The following is a 17,823-nucleotide window of genomic DNA, read 5'->3' on the forward strand; positions in this document are numbered from 1 at the left end:
CTGTTTACAGGCCTTAATTCATCAGGAACCCCTCTTGGAACACCAATTGCATGTATGTAAACCCTGTCATCACTACTACTACTACTTAACATTTCTAGAACGCTACTAGGGTTACGCAGCGCTGTACAGTTTAACAAAGAAGGACAGTCCCTGCTCGAATGAGCTTACATCTAAAGGACGAAATGTCAAGTTTGGGGCAGTCAAGATTCCTGAATAGAGGTGTAGTGGTTAGGTTCTGAAGGTGACATTGAAGAGGTGGGCTTTGAGCAAGGATTTGAAGATGGGCAGGGAGGGGGCCTGGCGTATGGGCTCAGGGAGTTTATTCCAAGCATGGGGTGAGGCGAGGCAGAAAGGGCGGAGCCTGGATTTGGCGGTGGTGGAGAAAGGTACTAAGAGGAGGGATTTGTCTTGAGAGCGGAGGTTACGGGTAGGAACGTAAGGGGAGATGAGGGTAGAGAGGTAAGGAGGGGCTGAAGATCGAGTGCATTTGTAGGTCAGTAGGAGAAGCTTGAACTGTAAGCGGTACCTAATCGGAAGCCAGTGAAGTGACTTGAGGAGAGGAGTGATATGAGTATATCGGAAGATAAGAACTGCAGCCGAGTTCTGAACGGACTGAAGGGGGGATAGATGGCTAAGTGGGAGGCCAGTGAGGAGTAGGTTGCAGTAGTCAAGACGAGAGGTAATGAGAGAGTGGACGAGAGTTCGGGTGGTGTGCTCAGAGAGGAAAGGGCGAATTTTGCTAATGTTATAAAGGAAGAAGCGACAGGTCTTGGCTATCTGCTGGATATGCGTAGAGAAGGAGAGGGAGGAGTCGAAGATGACTCCGAGGTTGCGGGCAGATGAGACGGGGACGATGAGGGTGTTATCAACTGAGAGAGTGGAGGGAGAGGGGAAGTGGGTTTGAGTGGGAAGACAATAAGCTCAGTCTTGGCCATGTTCAGTTTCAGGTGGCGGTTGGACTTCCAGGCAGCAATGTCGGATAAGCAAGCTGATACTTTGGCCTGGGTTTCGGCAGTGATGTCCAGTGTGGAGAGGTAAAGCTGGGTGTCGTCAGCATAAAGATGATATTGGAAACCATGAGATGAGATCAGGGAGCCCAGGGAAGAGGTGTAGATTGAAAAAAGGACAGATCCCTGAGGAACTCCAAAAGAGAGCAGGATGAGGGTGGAGGAAGAACCATGAGATTGTACTCTGAAGGTACGGTGGGAGAGATAAGAGGAGAACCAGGAGAGGACAGAGCCCTGTAACCAAAATGAGGACAGTGTGGCAAGAAGTAAATTATGATTGACAGTGTCAAAAGCGGCGGATAGGTCGAGGAGGATGAGGATGGAGTAGTGACCTTTGGATTTGGCAAGGAACAGGTCATTGCAGACTTTAGATAGTGCCGTTTCTGTTGAGTGTAGGGGACGAAAGCCGGATTGAAGCGGATCGAGGATGGCATGAGAGGAGAGAAAATCAAGGCAGTGGCTGTGAACGGCGCGTTCAAGTATCTTGGAAGGAAGGGTAGGAGGGAAATTGGGCGGTAGTTGGAGGGACAGGTAGGGTCAAGTGATGGTTTTTTTGAGGAGTGGTGTGACTACAGCACGCTTGAAGGTGTCAGGGACAGTTGCAGTGGTGAGAGAAAGGTTGAGGATATGACAGATGGAGGGGGTGACGGTAGGAGAGATAGTATTAAGTAAGTTGGTGGGGATGGGGTTAGAGGAACAGGTGGTGCATTTTGAGGAGGAAAGAAGATGGGTGGTTTCCTCTTCAGGAAAGGAGGAGAAGGTGGCCTGGGTTGGTTGGTTGGTTGAGGGAGTGGGTTATAGGGTGAAGAGGAGGAGATGGTTTGGTGGTGAATTTGAGGTTGATCTTCTGCACCTTGTTGCGGAAGTAGTCAGCCAGTGATTGAGGAGAGAGTGAGGGGGGGGGGGGAATGGAGGGCACTTTGAGGAGGGAGTTAAGGGTGGCGAAGAGACGACGAGGGTTAGAGCTGAGGGAATTAGTCAATTGGGTGTAATAGTCCTGTTTGGCGAGGAATAAGGAGGACTGGAAGGAGGATAGCATGAATTTGTAATGGATGAAATCAGTATGAGTGCGAGATTTCCTCCAGAGGTGTTCAGCCGATCGGGCGCAGGAGCGAAGGTATCGGGTGCAAGGGGTCAACCAGCGCTGGTGATTAGTATGCCTTGTGGGACGGGAGATGGATGTTGCAAGGGTGTCCAGAGCAGAGGAGAGAGTGGCATTGTAAGTGGAGACAGCCTTGTCGACAGACTCAGAGGACATGATGGAAGGGAGGAGATGAGAGATACTAGAGTATAAGGTGGGAGGGTCGACAACCTGGAGATTTCTGGAAGTAGTGGTTAGTGTTGGGTGGGACTGTGGGGCAGGGTGATGAAGTGTGAAGGTGATCAGGTGATGGTCAGAGAGAGGAAGAGCTGAGGCGCAGAAATTGGAGGGTGAGCAGGTAGAGGAGAGGACGAGGTCAAGACAGTGGCCAAATTGGTGAGTAGGGGTGGTGGAGCTCAGTTGTAGGTTGAAGGAGGAGGTTAGAGTGAGGAACTGAGAAGCATATGAGTCGGATGGGTTATTAGTGTTTATGTTAAAGTCTCCAAGAATGAGGGATTGGGATGAGGGCTCAAGAAAAACGGAGAGCCAGGCATCGAAGTCGATAAGGAAGGAAGATAGGGACTTATCAGGGGGGCGGTAAATGACTGCAACTCTGAGTGGCAGCGGGTAGAATAGACGGATGGAGTGAACTTCAAAGGACGAGAAGCAGTGAGACTGCGGTAGGAGGAGAGGTTGAAAACTGCAGGAGGACGAAAGTAGTAACCCGCGCCGCCACCGCGGCCTACTGGGCGGGGAGAATGGGAGAAAAGATAGCCTCCATGGCATAGGGCTGCGACAGGCAGAGGAGTCAGGGGTGAGCCAGGTTTCAGTTAGGGCGAGGAGTTGGAGAGAACGGGAGATGAAGAGGTCATGGGTAAAGGAGAGTTTGTTGCAGACAGATCGGGCATTCCATAGAGTGGATGAGAAGGGGAGGGAAGAGGGGGAGAGGTGGGGAATGGAAATGAGGTTGGAGACATTCCGGAGTGGTCTGTATAGATAGGATGAGGATTGATGTCCCCTGCGGATAGTAGGAGAAGTTGTAAGAGAATATGAAGAAGGGTAGAGGAGGTAGGGCGACGAAGGCGGGATGTGCATAGGAGGAATGGAGATGGGTCAACAGCAGGAAGGAAATGTTGAAGGTTGAGGGCTTAAGGAGAAGGAAGGGGAAAGGAGAGAAGGTGAGGTGATGAGGGTAAGGGGAGGGTAAAGTGTAGCAGCAGTGCAAAGTGTTTTTGGGTTAAGAAGTAGGTTGGGAAGGGACAGCATCAGGAAGAGAGTGTGTATAGGGGACATGGCCATGCAGAATTGGATTGCTGGAACACTGGAATGTTGGAATGGGTGAAACTGGTAGGCTGGGCTACTGGGGGAAGGTGATGAATTAGGAATAGATGTAGTTGGAAGAGGTCAGTAGTGATAATTTGGCTGTAGGGAGGCTAGGTTTGGGTGGGTAGGGAAGGGTGGGAGGGACTAAGCCTAAGAGACAGAGGTTCTCTGCAGGCAGACTATCTCTAAAAGGTATTTTGCTCTTTGCTCTGTGAGAGGCTTGAGGAGGGCGCAGGGAGGCAATGGTAAGGGGGATTACCAATTTAACCAAAGCACATGTTCCCTACCATCTGAATGTATGGTAAAGGGAATTAGTTCCACAATACCGCCATACATCAGCTCTAGCACGAGTGAAGCTAGTAAAATTAAATTGGTCAAGAATAGAAAGGGGTAACATTGCAGGAAGTCAGATTATCAAAAATTTACTATTACATTTTGGATATCTGGATAGACAGGTCTGGAACACCATGTCTGGGTCTGGCTTTCTAAAAGCAGGTGGTATCCTCAAACGTAGAGGCAATTCAGGGTATTGGTCAGCTAAGGATTTGCATGACTCATTGATGGCTGTTACACTTTCAAACAATTGTAACATACTCTTAAATCCTGTTGGATGATTGGATAAATCCAATGGAAAGGGAACCACTATGAGGCATATTTCAAAGCACTTAGCCTCCCAAAGTTCCATAGAAACCTATGGAACTTAGCCTCCCAAAGTGCTTTGAAAATATGCCTCTAAGGTTCTGCTCGAGCTTCAGCACAGAAATAACAGTTGGATACATTCAAACTGGTGGTGGTATGGAGGGACTGGGAGAGTTGTAAATTTACACTGACTGCCAGAATTAGAGGAAGGTTTAGCGACCTTCTTCTGCGGTTCCTGACAGACTATAATATTGCTCTGAACAGCCGGACCAGGGGGTGGCTGTACAAAACCCATTTCTTCAATTGTTGATGTTGGCGGTATGACTCAGCGGGAGCCAAAGGGGGCCCCCATAGGTCTGAATGGATGCATTGAAAGGCAGGCGAGGAGTGGTCTGTGTAACAGTATCTGCGGTAAGGTCCTTGCGGGTCTGAACAGCTGCATCAAACTGAGGAGCTAGGCTTTGCCTCGGGGTAGGTATGGGATAGGTAGGTTGGGAAGGCAACATAGAGGGATACTGGATGACAAAGGTATGTGGGACAGGGGTTGGGAACCTGATGTATAGTCAGTACACCAGATCTAGGTATCAGCTGAGGCATATCAGACGGGGGAGGGTTATAGCACCCGTTCTGCCCAGGTAATGTCACTACCTGATTGAGTTCGGCAGAAGGATACAAAGATCCGGTTGCAGAAGGTTGCGAACCGGTCTTGGGAGCAGGAGGTCTTCCAGCAGCAGCTGGATAGTGTACAACAGTGGGAGGTGGGAAGTCAGGCTTAACCGCCCAAGAGTTCCAAAGTTCTGTTGCGGAGGTTTCTGGTCCCGTGGAAGGTTCAACATAGTGGGATCAGTGAATATCGATGGATTCTGCGCCAAGGCTGAGGACATGACGTAGGGTTGGGTCCTTGGTGACGTGTAGACTTCATTGTATCTGTGGCAGTAACAGGGCCTTGCGTACACCGACTGGAGTGGAATTGGTGAGAGGTCCACTGTACCAGAAATGTGTACAGCCATTGGGCTATCAAGAGTAATTGTTACCGGTTGGGATGGGTCAGTAGGAGAGACTCACTAGCAGGAGGCTTATCACAATAGCCAGGGGTATGGAGTATAGCTACGGCTGTGCCGCAAGTAAGCAGCTTGGTAGGGGTTTCCTCGTATGGAGGTGGAGCACTAGGTGTGGTCGCCTCGGTATGTGGAGGCTGACCGGCGGCAAAGCCAGCCAAGGATTTAGAATCCCATTGCATTTTGCAATAAGAATGAACTTGTTTATAGCATCTATATGTTTGGCCCTGGTTTTCCCAGTCTTATGGGAATCGTTGTAAGCTATAAGAGCTTGTAGTTTTCCAAGGTCAAAGGACCCCGAAATGGGCCAGTTGAGATTGGAATCTGATTTGGACCAGGAATTATGCCATTTCTCACACAGCCGTGTGAGTACTTTCTTTTCTGAGGGGAAGAAGTTCGGGACCTTGTCCAAGGGAGTAGCCATGGTGGCCAACGTAAAAAGGGGTTTAAGATTGTACAATGGGTCAGGAATGTGAAAAATAGGCTAGAACTTGAGCTAGAACTTAAACTAGAACACCAATCTAGAACTAAGTCTAGAACAGTGGTGCTAGTATAGGGTAAGTAAGTGATATGGTGTAGCACCTAAACAGTAGATGAAGTACAAATACTGGCAAGATACTTAAGCATGCAGGGATAAAATCTAGTAATGAAACATGCAGAGAAATGAAAATATACTAATGTGTCTTGAATGCGAACCACAAACCGTAGAGGGCCAACTGGCAGGAGCATACACGTCTCAACTGCAATAAGTATTGCCCTTCAGGGTATGCCTCCAAAGTCAGGAGCTTACGCGTTTCAACTGGCTTCCAGGAGCATACACGTCTCAACTGGCCATGAGCATACCCGACTCAAATGGTGGAGCCCACAATTGGGGTTTGCAAATACCCTTCAAATTATTCAGAAATCCAGCGAAATGGATATCCGAATCGAAGAGCAACTAGCCAGTGGGTTCCGCCAAGCTTATATTATCCGAGTGGACCTTCAACTAATAAGCACACCGTTGGTCATTCAATAATAAAACTCTAATTTTGCCTGCTTTAATCAGGCGTGGTTAATGAAATTAGCTGGCAGGACGTCTCCTTCAGCAAGATCATTAACAACCCCAAATAACCCAGAAGCAAGAATCTAATAAATAAAATCTAAATATGATAATTTTGGATAAAGAGCCGAACTCAGAAAATTGAGTGGAATTATAGCTCACTTTTGCCGTACCAAGAATTAAAAGCAAAGCTATAACGTGAAAGGAGAGAAACTACGCAGCAGAAAAATAAATGAGGAAGTAAGATGGTTAAATGAACGCGGAAATAGGGAAATACAGCAAAATGGTATTAAAGAATGATTTAAGGAAACAAGAATGTGAAGAAACAGAATATAAGTGGGACAGTTTAAGCCACTAGGAGGAAAAAGTATGTTAGAAAAACTTGAGAGAGAAATCTGTGTTCAGTCGGTCAAATCTGAACTGAAAACTGTGGACTGTCAGTTTGAGGCAGAGCGAAAAGGATTTGAGACAGGAAGATATTTTAAGCTAGAGGTCTGTGAAAGCTGGTAAGTGTAGCGGAACGGACAGGAAGATATATTAAGATTGTGGAACAGGGCTTAGACTGAGAGACCTAATTGTCTTAAGAGAATGAAGATTAAAGTTACAAACAAAGAACGGAAGTAAGAAGAATTCTAAATCCAAAAGGAAACAGAAGAAAAGAGCAGAATATATATAGATGAGCAGATCAATAGAAAAAGTATGTTAAGGAGAACGTCAGAATAGGTTTAAGAAAGTGAAAAGGAAACCAGGCTGGCAGCGATGACTGTACTGTAACCAGCCATGCGAGGAGAAAAGCAAGCAGGCTGAAAGAGAAGCAGAGAGAGAAACAGAAGATAGAGGTGAAGGGCAGAAACAGAGGTAAGAATTCCCCTCTAAGAACGTCAGAGGTGACCAAAAAATGTATATTTTTCTGGGTTATTTCCAGTCTTCAAGACACCTCAGACCAGCTGAAGGTATCCCGAATACCGGGAAAGTCCCCAAGGCTGCTTTAGTATTAACTTTCTGACTCCATACAGTGGAGAGTGCACTTTTCACCACTGGTATAGAATGCATCTAAATATAAAGAATGAGACGAGAGTAAGAGGTAAAATATGTATAGTTTATACTCACCCAAAGCAAGCACAATATAAGAATATAGCCATATTCTTATGGGAGTTCATCGGACGGATCGGCCGGGAGGCCTGAAACGTACTGATGATCTCCGTTTGCATATGAGCTGTGAGTTCTTAAATATCCTTTTTGGCCCCATATTTCCATCTAATTTGACCTTTACTGATCTTGTTGCATCCCTAAACCGCAGATTTGCACCACTCCGCCCCAAAGTTCCCCTTCTGCTTTCCACACCTGGACTTCCCAGTGCTTTACAGGTCACTTGACCACATAGTTCTCATTTTAGACTGCACTGCTGTTTACGTCAGAGCTAGTTCGCCATCTTCCCAACTGACAAAAACAAGCATCAGGAAACTTCTTTCTTTTTTTAGGTCAGAAAGCCAATTTGATTTTTTATTCTAGGCCCTGCTTATCAAAAAGACAAGCCAAGCCTTGACCTATCTTTCCCAAAGGTAGGTTATTGACAGTATGCCTCAGTGCCGACCGGTGCTGGCGGTTCGGTACCGCTCAGACCAGCCTCATGAGCACCGCTGACTGCTGCTACTCTCGCCTGCCCTCTACGGTTCAGCAGCCATGCTCCCCCGATTTTGCAGTGGCGCTCTCCGCTCCTTTCCTCACCCACTGCCTCAGGCGGGCGTCCGGACGATTGGCGACTCCCTCCACACTCAGTGGGGTTAGTTCTGGCCCTCGGCGTGCAACCCGCATGGCAGGGCATGGTGAAAGCCTCGATCAGCGAGGTGGGAGTCTCGGTCGGCACTCGGGGCGGTCGGCACCTAGGTGGTGGCCTCACCTCGGCAGAATGCCCGCAGGAGGCTCCGGTCCACCTGTGCACTCCTTCTCCACCCTCGAGGTGAGTCTGTCGGGTGTGGGGGCCGATCAACCCCTCGTTTCTTGTGCCGATTCCTAGTCTGGGTCACTGGAGCTAGCTGCTCTTATGACCTCTAGGCAGCGGCCATCTTCAAGTAAACATTTTCACCTAAGGAAAAAAATTAGCAGGTAAGATCTAATTTTCTGAAAATGAATGTACAAATTGAAACAAGTGTTTTATATCATCTTGTACTGTGTACCTCACATGCTCATTGGTTATTTAAATTATACTTGTAAGAATAATTGCTAACCATACAGGATATGATTTAAAGCAAAAATATGGAAAATTCTGCATAACACATTTTTTTTATATTTTTACACCAGAATTCATGGTTTAACTCTGGGAAAACTCTGAAGGAATTTCGTGGTCACTCCTCCTTTGTTAATGAAGCTACATTTACCCAGGATGTTCATTACATTATCAGTGCCTCTTCGGATGGCACAGTAAGGTAAGTCATGTTCATACATACCTCATCAGGAACTTCTCATTTTAACAAAAGGCATTAGCTAAATCCAAATTTTAAAAATAGCTTGTAAGGAACCACAAAATATATGCTGCTAGTATATAACTCAAAGAATGCATCTATGATTTGGATTTAGCTCATGCTTTTTTCTCCGAGGACAGGCAGGCTGCTTGTTCTCACTGATGGGTGACATCCACGGCAGCCCCAAGACCGGAATCTTCCTAGCAACAAAAGTTTGCTAGAGCCTTCAATCGCGCACGGGCGCCCATACCGCGCATGCGTGGCCATCAGCTTCCCGACTGTCGCGCGAGAGCCCCGTCAGTTTTTCTTTTTTCCCCGCGGTAGAGAGCGGTTGTGTAGCATAGCCGTCTCTCTCTGTCCAGAGAAAAGCCTTCGTTGTTTAGTCGTGAGTTCGCGCCCTTTTTTTCATTTCTTCGTTCTCCTCTTGGAGAAAGTTAATTTAAAAAAAAAAAATAAATAATACTTTCTGGTCCCTTATTTTCTTAGTTGGGCCCTCTTAAGTTTTCTTTCGCCACCGTCGCAGCCCCTTTTGGGCTGTGTGCATTCTCTTTTTGTACCATTTTTTTCTTGGCACCATCGCAAATTTTGACTTTGCCGTCGCTATTTTTCCGTCCATGACATCGAGGATTCCCAGCGGCTTCAAGAAGTGCAGCCGGGCATTCTCAGGTACCGATCCTCATTCATGGTGTATCCAGTGCCTTGGGCCGACCATCGCCCAGACGCGTGTAAGTTGTGTCTTAGCCTTAAAAAGCGGACACAGGCGTTGAGACAGGCTCAGCATCTGCTTGGAGCCTTGCCCGGCACTTCAGCGTCGACATCGACAGCAGTACCAAGGGCGGCGGCATTGGCACCGGAGATGGCATCAACATCGGGAAAGCAGGTAATACCTGTCCGGAGACCACCGCACGCTGGGAGCAGTGAGCCGTCGAGTGGGTCTCCACCTATCTCGAAGGCTCCTGCTGCAAAGGCCCAATCGGGACCAACCACTTTCGGACCCGACCCCGAGGAGGCGTGTGGATTCCACGTCCTCCTCGTCAGTACCGAGGAGTACCGATGCCGTGCATCGAGCGAAGGCTAAGAAGCATCGGCATCGATCTACACACGCCGGGAGGTCCGCTCACCCTCCATCCAAGAGGTGTCCAGTGCGACGGTCTTTGGGACAGTCCGGTACGCCTCCTTCCTCTGCCCAGGTTCTGCCTCCAGCTCCTGCACTGGCCCCACAGCCTTTCCCGGCAGACACTCTTGATGAGCACCTCAGAGCCATTCTTTCAAGTTCTCCTGGAAGGGCTGCTGAGGCCAGTCTGTTCCGGTACCGGGGGTGCTTGCGGCAGTGAGCTCTGTGCCTGTGGTGCGGTCACCGATGCTGATGATGCTTGTGGCTCCAGCCTCGGTTGCCACCCAGGTCGACTCCCTGTTGACATCGCTGGAGGGAGCTTCATTGCCGCCGGCACGGGAGTCGACTTCTCGACGTCGTCACCTAGATAGGATTTTAGATAGTGCTGGGGAGGAGTCCGCTGTCTTGGTACATGTGGGTACCAATGACATAGGAAAATGTGGGAGAGAGGTTCTGGAAGCCAAATTTAGGCTCTTAGGTAGAAAGCTCAAAATCCAGATCCTCTAGGGTAGCATTTTCTGAAATGCTACCTGTTCCACGTGCAGGGCCCAGAGACAGGCAGAGCTCCAGAGTCTCAATGCGTGGATGAGACGATGGTGCAGGGAGGAGGGTTTTAGATTTGTTAGGAACTGGGAACATTTGGGTAAGGGAGCCTATTCCGAAAGGATGGGCTCCACTTAACTAGGGTGGGACCGGGCTGCTGGCGTTGGCATTTAAAAGGAGTTAGAGCAGCTTTTAAAACTAGAAATGGGGGGGAAGGCCGACAGTCGCTCAAAGCGCCATGGTTCGGGAAAAGGTATCTTGCAAAGATACCTCACAAACAGGGAAGATAGGGTTTTCTGGATAGTGAGGTTGCACAACAGACCGTGGTAGGCCAGGTGCCCTTAAAATACAACTAAAGATCAGACAAAGATGTCAAATCAATAGTGTCAGGTACTAAGCATCATGCAAATAAGAACAACAAACATACTCTGAAATGTCTATATGCAAATGCTAGGAGTCTAAGAAATAAGATGGGAAAGTTGAATATATTGCACTAAATGAAAAATTGGATATAATAGGCATTACTGAGACCTGGTGGAAGGAGGATAACCAGTGGGACACTGTCATACCGGGGTACAAAGTATATCGTAATGATAGGGTAGACCGGACTGGTGGAGGGGTAGCATTGTATATGAAGAGAGCCTTGACTCAGATAGATTACAAATTCAGCAGGACACAAATCACACCGTTGAATCACTGTGGGTTGAAATTCCATGTATAAAAGAAAAAAATGATAATAGGAGTGTACATACCGCCATCTCGCCAGGATGAGCAGGTAGACACAGAAATGATAAAAGAAATCAGAGACGGTGAACAAAATGGCAATGTGATAATAATGGGTGACTTCAATTATCCAAATATAGACTGGGTAATGTAACACGGGACACGCTACAGAGATACAATTCCTTGATGAAATCAAGGACAGCTTTATGGAGGCAGCTGGTGCAGGAGCCGCGAGAGGAAGGAAAATTTTGACTTGGTCCTTAGTGGAGGCATGATCTGGTGAGGGAACTTTATGGTACTGGGGCCGCTTGATAACATTGGACCATAATATGATCAGTTTTGACATCAACCTTGAAGTAACTGTACACAGAAAGTCAAATACGTTAGCGTTTAACTTTAAAAAAGGCGACTATGATAAATTGAGAAGAACGGTTAAAAAAAACTTAGGGGGGCAACTGAGAGAGTAAAACTGTACAACAGGCGTGGACGCTGTTCAAAAAAATACCATCTGGAGGCCAGGCCATACATAGTCCGCGAATTAGAAAAAGAAAGACGGAAGTCCAAAAGACACCCGGCCTGGTTGAAAAGTGAGGTGAAGGAAGCTATTAGGGCTAAAAGAAACGCCTTCAGAAAATGGAAGAAGGAACCATCTGAAAATAACAAGAAACAGCATAAGGAGTGTCAAAGCAAATGCAAGGCGCAGATTAAGAAGGCCAAGAGGGAGTATGAAAAAAAAGATAGCATTAGAGCAAAAAAACATAGTAAAAAATTTTTTCCGGTATATTAAAAGCATGGAAGCCGGCAAAAGAATCGGTTGGGCCGCTGGATGACGAGGGGTAAAAGGGGCGATCAAGGAAGACAAGAACGTAGCGGAGAGACTGAATTAATTCTTGCTTCAGTCTTCACCGAGGAAGATTTGGGTGGATACCGATGTCGGAACTGGTATTTCAAGCGGACGAGTCGGAGAAACTTACTGACTTCACGGTAAACCTGGAGGACGTAATGGGGCAGTTCGGCAAACTGAAGGTAGCAAATCTCCTGGACCGGATGGTATTCATCCTAGAGTACTGATAGAACTGAAAAACGAGCTTGCGGAGCTACTGCTAGTGATAGCAACTTATCCTAAAATCGAGCGTGGTACCGGAAGATGGAGGGTGGCCAATGTAACGCCCATTTTTAAAAAGTTCCAGGTGAGGAATCCGGGAAATTATTAGACCGGTGAGTCTGACGCGGTGCCGGGGGAAAATGGTAGAGGGCTATTATCAAAAACAAAATTACAGGAGCACATCCGAGGACCATGGATACTGAGACCAAGTCAGCATGGCTTTTGTGGGGGGAAATCTGGCCTGACCCATGTACTTCAATTCTTTGAAGGACGTGAACCACATGTGGACAAAGGGGAGTCGGTTGATATTGTGGTATCTGGATTTTCAAAAGGCGTTTGACAATGTACCTCATGAAAGGCTACAGAGGAAAATGGAGGGTCATGGGATAGGAGGAAATGTCCTATTGTGGATTAAAACTGGTTGAAGGATAGGAAACAGAGAGTAGGGTTAAATGGTCAGTATTCACAATGGAGAAGGGTAGTTAGTGGGGTTCCTCAGGGCTCTGTGCTAGGACCGCTGCTTTTTAATATATTTATAAATGATTTAGAGATGGGAGTAACTAGCGAGGTAATTAAATTTGCTGATGACACAAAGTTATTCAAAGTCGTTAAATCGCGACAGGATTGTGAAAAATTACAAGAGGACCTTACGAGACTGGGAGACTGGGCGGCTAAATGGCAGATGATGTTTAATGTGAGAAAGTGCAAGGTGATCCATGTGGGAAAAAAGAACCCGGATTATAGCTACGTCATGCAAGGTTCCACGTTAGGAGTTACGGACCAAGAAAGGGATCTGGGTGTCGTCGTCGATAACACACTGAAACCTTCTGCTTAGTGTGCTGCTGCGGCTAAGAAAGCGAATAGAATGTTGGGTATTATCAGGAAAGGTATGGAAAACAGGTGTGAGGATGTTATAATGCCGTTGTATCGCTCCATGGTGCGACCGCACCTTGAGTATTGTGTTCAATTCTGGTCGCTGCATCTCAAGAAAGATATAGTAGAATTGGAAAAGGTGCAGCGAAGGGCGACTAAAATGATAGCGGGGATGGGACGACTTCCCTATGAAGAAAGACTAAGGAGGCTAGGGCTATACAGCTTGGAGAAGAGATGGCTGAGGGGAGACATGATAGAGGTATATAAAATAATGAGTGGAGTGGAACAGGTGGATGTGAAGCGTCTGTTCACGCTTTCCAAAAATACTAGGACTAGGGGGCATGCGATGAAACTACAGTGTAGTAAATTTAAAACAAATCGGAGAAAATATTTCTTCACCCAACGTGTAATTAAACTCTGGAATTCGTTGCCGGAGAAAGTGGTGAAGGCGGTTAGCTTAGCAGAGTTTTAAAAGGGGTTGGACGGTTTCCTAAAGGACAAGTCCATAAACCGCTACTAAACGGACTTGGAAAACTCCAAAATTACAGGAATAACATGTATAGAATGTTTGTATGTTTGGGAAGCTTGCCAGGTGTCCTTGGCCTGGATTGGCCGCTGTCGTGGACAGGATGCTGGGCTCGATGGACCCTTGGTCTTTTCCCAGTATGGCATTACTTATGTACTTATGTCGTCATCGAGGACATGGTTCCTCAGAGTCTAGACAGACCCAGTTTCGGACTGCAGTTCCTGAACTATTGTCCGACACCGAGGAGGATGCCTCGTGGGGAGAAGAGGAGGATCCAAGATATTTCTCTTCTGTGGAGTCTTGTGGTCTTCCTTCTGATCCCACTCCTTCGCCTGAAAGGAAGCTTTCTCCCCTGGAGAGTCTTTCTTTCTCCTCATTTGTGCGGGAAATGTCTGTGGCTATTCCCTTCCCGGTGGTATCTGAGGATGAGCCCAGGGCCGAGATGTTAGAGGTCCTGGACTATCCTTCACCACCTAAGGAGTCGTCCACTGTTCCTCTACATAATGTCCTTAAGCAGAGATTGCTGAAGAACTGGACGAAACCACTATCTAATCCCACCATTCCCAAGAAAGCTGAGTCCCAGTATCAAATCCATGGGGAGCCTGAGTTGATGAAGTCGCAGTTACCTCACGACTCTATGGTTGTGATTCTGCTTTCAAGAGAGCCAGAAGTTCTAGAGATTTTGCCTCGGCGCCCCCGGGGCGGGAATCTAGAACTTCTGGACTCTTTTGGGAGGAAGGCCTATCAGTCCTTCATGCTCGTTGTCCAAGATTCAGTCATGCCAGCTCTACATGAGCATCCACATGCGGAACAATGTAAAGCAACTGGCGAACTTGGTGGACAAGCTCCCTCCGGAGCACGCAGGCCTTTTCAGGAGGTGGTCAGGCAGCTGAAGGCGTGTCGTAAATTCCTGTCCAGGGTGGCTTACGATTCTTTTCATGTTGCATCCAGAGCCGCTGCCCACGGTATAGTGATGGCAGCGGCTGGCGGATGTCCCTTGCCGGGGGGATAATATTTTTGGAAAGTTGAGCAAGTGGTTGAACAGCTCAACCAGCGGGAAACCGCTATGGACAATCTTTCCCACCGGGTGCCTTCAGCATCTACCTCATCAGGTAGACGTTTTTTCCGGGGAAGGCAGAATGCTCCCTATGCTTATAACAAGCGTAGGTACAATCCACCTTCTCAACAGCCTTCTCAGGCTCAACCCCAGCGTGCTCATTCTCGTCAACAGTGTGCACCTAGACAGATCCATGCAGCTCCCCAGCAAAGCAAGGGACGGCTTTTGACTGGCTCCAGTTGAGCATAGCCGCTGTACAAGTGTCCATGCCGGACGATCTGCCGGTCAGGGGGAGGTTAAAATTTTTTCACCAAAGGTGGCCTCTCATAACCTCCGATCGGTGGGTTCTCCAAATAGTTCGGCTAGGATACTCCCTCAATTTGATGTCCATACCTCTAAATTGCCCACAGGGAGCTCAGTCCTTCAGCTTCCACCACAGGCAGGTACTTGCAGAGGAGCTCTCTGCCCTTCTCAGCGCCAATGCGGTCGAGCCCGTTCCACCAGGGCAAGAAGGGCTGGGATTCTATTCCAGGTACTTCCTTGTGTAAAAGAAAACAGGGGGGATGTGTCCCATCCTAGACCTAAGTTCCCTGAACAAATATCTGGTCCGAGAAAAGGTTCAGGATGCTTTCCATGATTCAGAAACACGACTGGCTATGCTCTCTGGACTTACAGGATGCTTACACGCACATCCAGATACTACCAGCTCACAGGCAGTATCTTTGATTCTGTCTGGGAACACAGCATTTTCAGTATTGTGTGCTGCCCTTTGGGCTCGCGTCTGCGCCCAGGGTATTTACCAAACGCTATGCAGACTGGGAGTGCATGTGTTCCCCTATCTCGACGATTGGCTGGTGAAGAACACCTCAGAGGCAGGAGCTCTGCAGTCCATGCAGGTAACTATTCAACTTCTGGAGCTACTGGGGCTTGTCATAAATTATACGAAGTCCCATCTTCTTCCAGTTCAGAAGCTAGAATTCATAGGAGCGCTGCTGGATTCACGGACGGCTCATGGCTATCTTCCAGAGGCAAGGGCGGACAACCTTCTGTCTCTCATTTCCTTGGCCAGAGCGTCTCAGCAGGTCACAGCTCGGCAGATGTTGAGACTACTAGGCCATATGGCCTCCACAGTCCATGTGACTCCCATGGCCCGTCTTCACATGCGATCAGCTCAATGGACCCTAGCTTTCCAGTGGTTTCAGGCCACGGGGGATCTAGAGGATGTAATCCAGCTACCCATTGAATTTCGCAATTCCCTTCAGTGGTGGACAGTTCGATCCAATTTGACCTTACAAATTCCTCAGCCACAAAAAGTGCTGACCACGGATGCATCTCTCCTGGGATGGGGAGCCCATGTATACGGCCTTCACACTCAAGGAGCTTGGTCCCTCCAGGAATCAGGTCTTCAGATCTACCTCCTGGAGTTGCGAGCGATCTGGAATGCTCTAAAGGCTTTCAGAGATCGGTTGTCCAATCAAATTGTTCAAATTCAGACAATCAGGTTGCCATGTATTGCATCAACAAGCAGGAGGGCACTGGATCTCGCCCCCTGTGTCGGGAAGCCGTCCAGATGTGGCTATGGGCTCGTGCTCACGGTATGCTTCTCCAAGCCATGTATCTGGCAGGCGTAAACAACAGTCTGGCCGACAGGTTGATCAGGATATTAAAACCTCACGAGTGGTCGGTGAGCTTGCGCGTGGTACGGAAGATCTTCCGAGTGTGGGGCACCCCCTCGGTGGATCTTTTTGCCACTCAGACCAATCACAAGGTTCATCAGTTCTGTTCCAGACTTCAGGCCCCACAGTATGCTAGCGTCGGATGCTTTTCTCCTTCATTGGGTGGGAGGCCTCCTGTATGCATATCCTCCTACCTCTGGTGAGGAAGACTTTGCTGAAACTCAAGCAAGGCCGCGGGACCATGATTCTGATAGCTTCTTTCTTGCCATGTCAGATCTGGTTTCCTCTTCTTCTGGAGTTGTCCTCCAAAGAACCGTGGAGATTGGAGTGTTTTCCAACCCTCATCCCTCAGAACGAGGGGGCGCTTCTGCATCCCAACCTTCAGTCTCTGGCTCTCACAGGCCTGGATGTTGGCGTAGAGTTCGCCTCCTTGGGTCTTTCTGAGAGTGTCTCCGAGTCTTTTTTCCAGGAAAGATTCCACTAAAAAGAGTTACTCTTTCAAATGGAGGAGGTTTGCCGTCTGGTGTGACATCCTCGCTCTTGTCCTACACAGACCCTGCTTAAATATCTTCTACACTTATCAGAGTCTGGTCTCAAGACCAACTCCGTAAGGGTTCACCTTAGTGCAGTTAGTGCTTATCATCAACGTGTAGAGGGTAAGCCTATCTCTGGACAGCCTTTAGTTGTTCGATTCATGAGAGGTTTGCTTTTGTCAAAGCCCCCTGTCAAACCTCCACCAGTGTCATGGGATCTCAACGTCGTTCTCACCCAGCTGATGAAGCCTCCTTTTGAGTCACTGAATTCCTGCCATCTGAAGTATTTGACCTGGAAGGTCATTTTCTTGGTGGCTGTTACTTCAGCTCGTAGGATCAGTGAGCTTCAGGCCTTGGTAGCCCATGCTCCTTACACTAAATTTCATCATAACAGAGTAGTCCTTCGCACTCACCCTAAGTTCTTGCAGAAGGTGGTGTTGGAGTTCCATCTGAACCACTCAATTGTCTTGCCAACATTTTTTCCCCGTCCTCATACCCACCCTGCTGAACGTCAGTTGCACACATTGGACTGCAAGCGAGCATTGGCCTTCTATGTGGAGCGGACAAGCCCCTTCAGACAGTCCGTCCAAATGTTTGTTTCTTTCGACCCCAACAGAAGTGGAGTTGCTGTCGGGAAACGCACCATTTCCAATTGGCTAGCGGATTACATTTCCTTCACTTACGCCCAGGCTGGGCTGACTCTTGAGGGTCATGTCACGGCTCATAATGTTAGAGCCATAGCAGCGTCAGTGGCCCACTTGAAGTCAGCCACTATAGAAGAGATTTGCAAGGCTGCGACGTGGTCTTCAGTCCACACATTCACATCTCACTTCTGCCTTCAGCAGGATACCCAACGCGACAGTCAGTTTGGGCAGTCGGTGCTGCAGAATCTGTTTGGGGTTTAGAATCCAACTCCACCCCCCGAGGGCCCATTTTTGTTCTGTTCCAGGCTGCACTCTCAGATGTTTTCTTCGTACGTCAATCTTTATGTCCTCGCCATTGCGAGGTCCTATTGACCTATCTTTGTTGTTTTGAGTGAGCCTGGGTGCTAGGGATACCCCATC

At 48.1% G+C, this 17,823-nt stretch overlaps 1 protein-coding gene across 1 annotated transcript in view; it reads left to right on the top strand.

The window, feature by feature from the left end:
* SMU1 (SMU1 DNA replication regulator and spliceosomal factor) overlaps window positions 1-17,823 on the top strand; it is a 399,226-nt gene that overhangs the window by 271,462 nt on the left and 109,941 nt on the right. Inside the window, 2 exon segments of the mRNA XM_030194333.1 lie at window positions 8,449-8,459; window positions 8,462-8,572. Coding sequence (XP_030050193.1) covers window positions 8,449-8,459; window positions 8,462-8,572 — 122 coding nt within the window.

Source organism: Microcaecilia unicolor, chromosome 2, assembly GCF_901765095.1.
Source record: "Microcaecilia unicolor chromosome 2, aMicUni1.1, whole genome shotgun sequence".
NCBI lineage: Eukaryota > Metazoa > Chordata > Amphibia > Gymnophiona > Siphonopidae > Microcaecilia > Microcaecilia unicolor.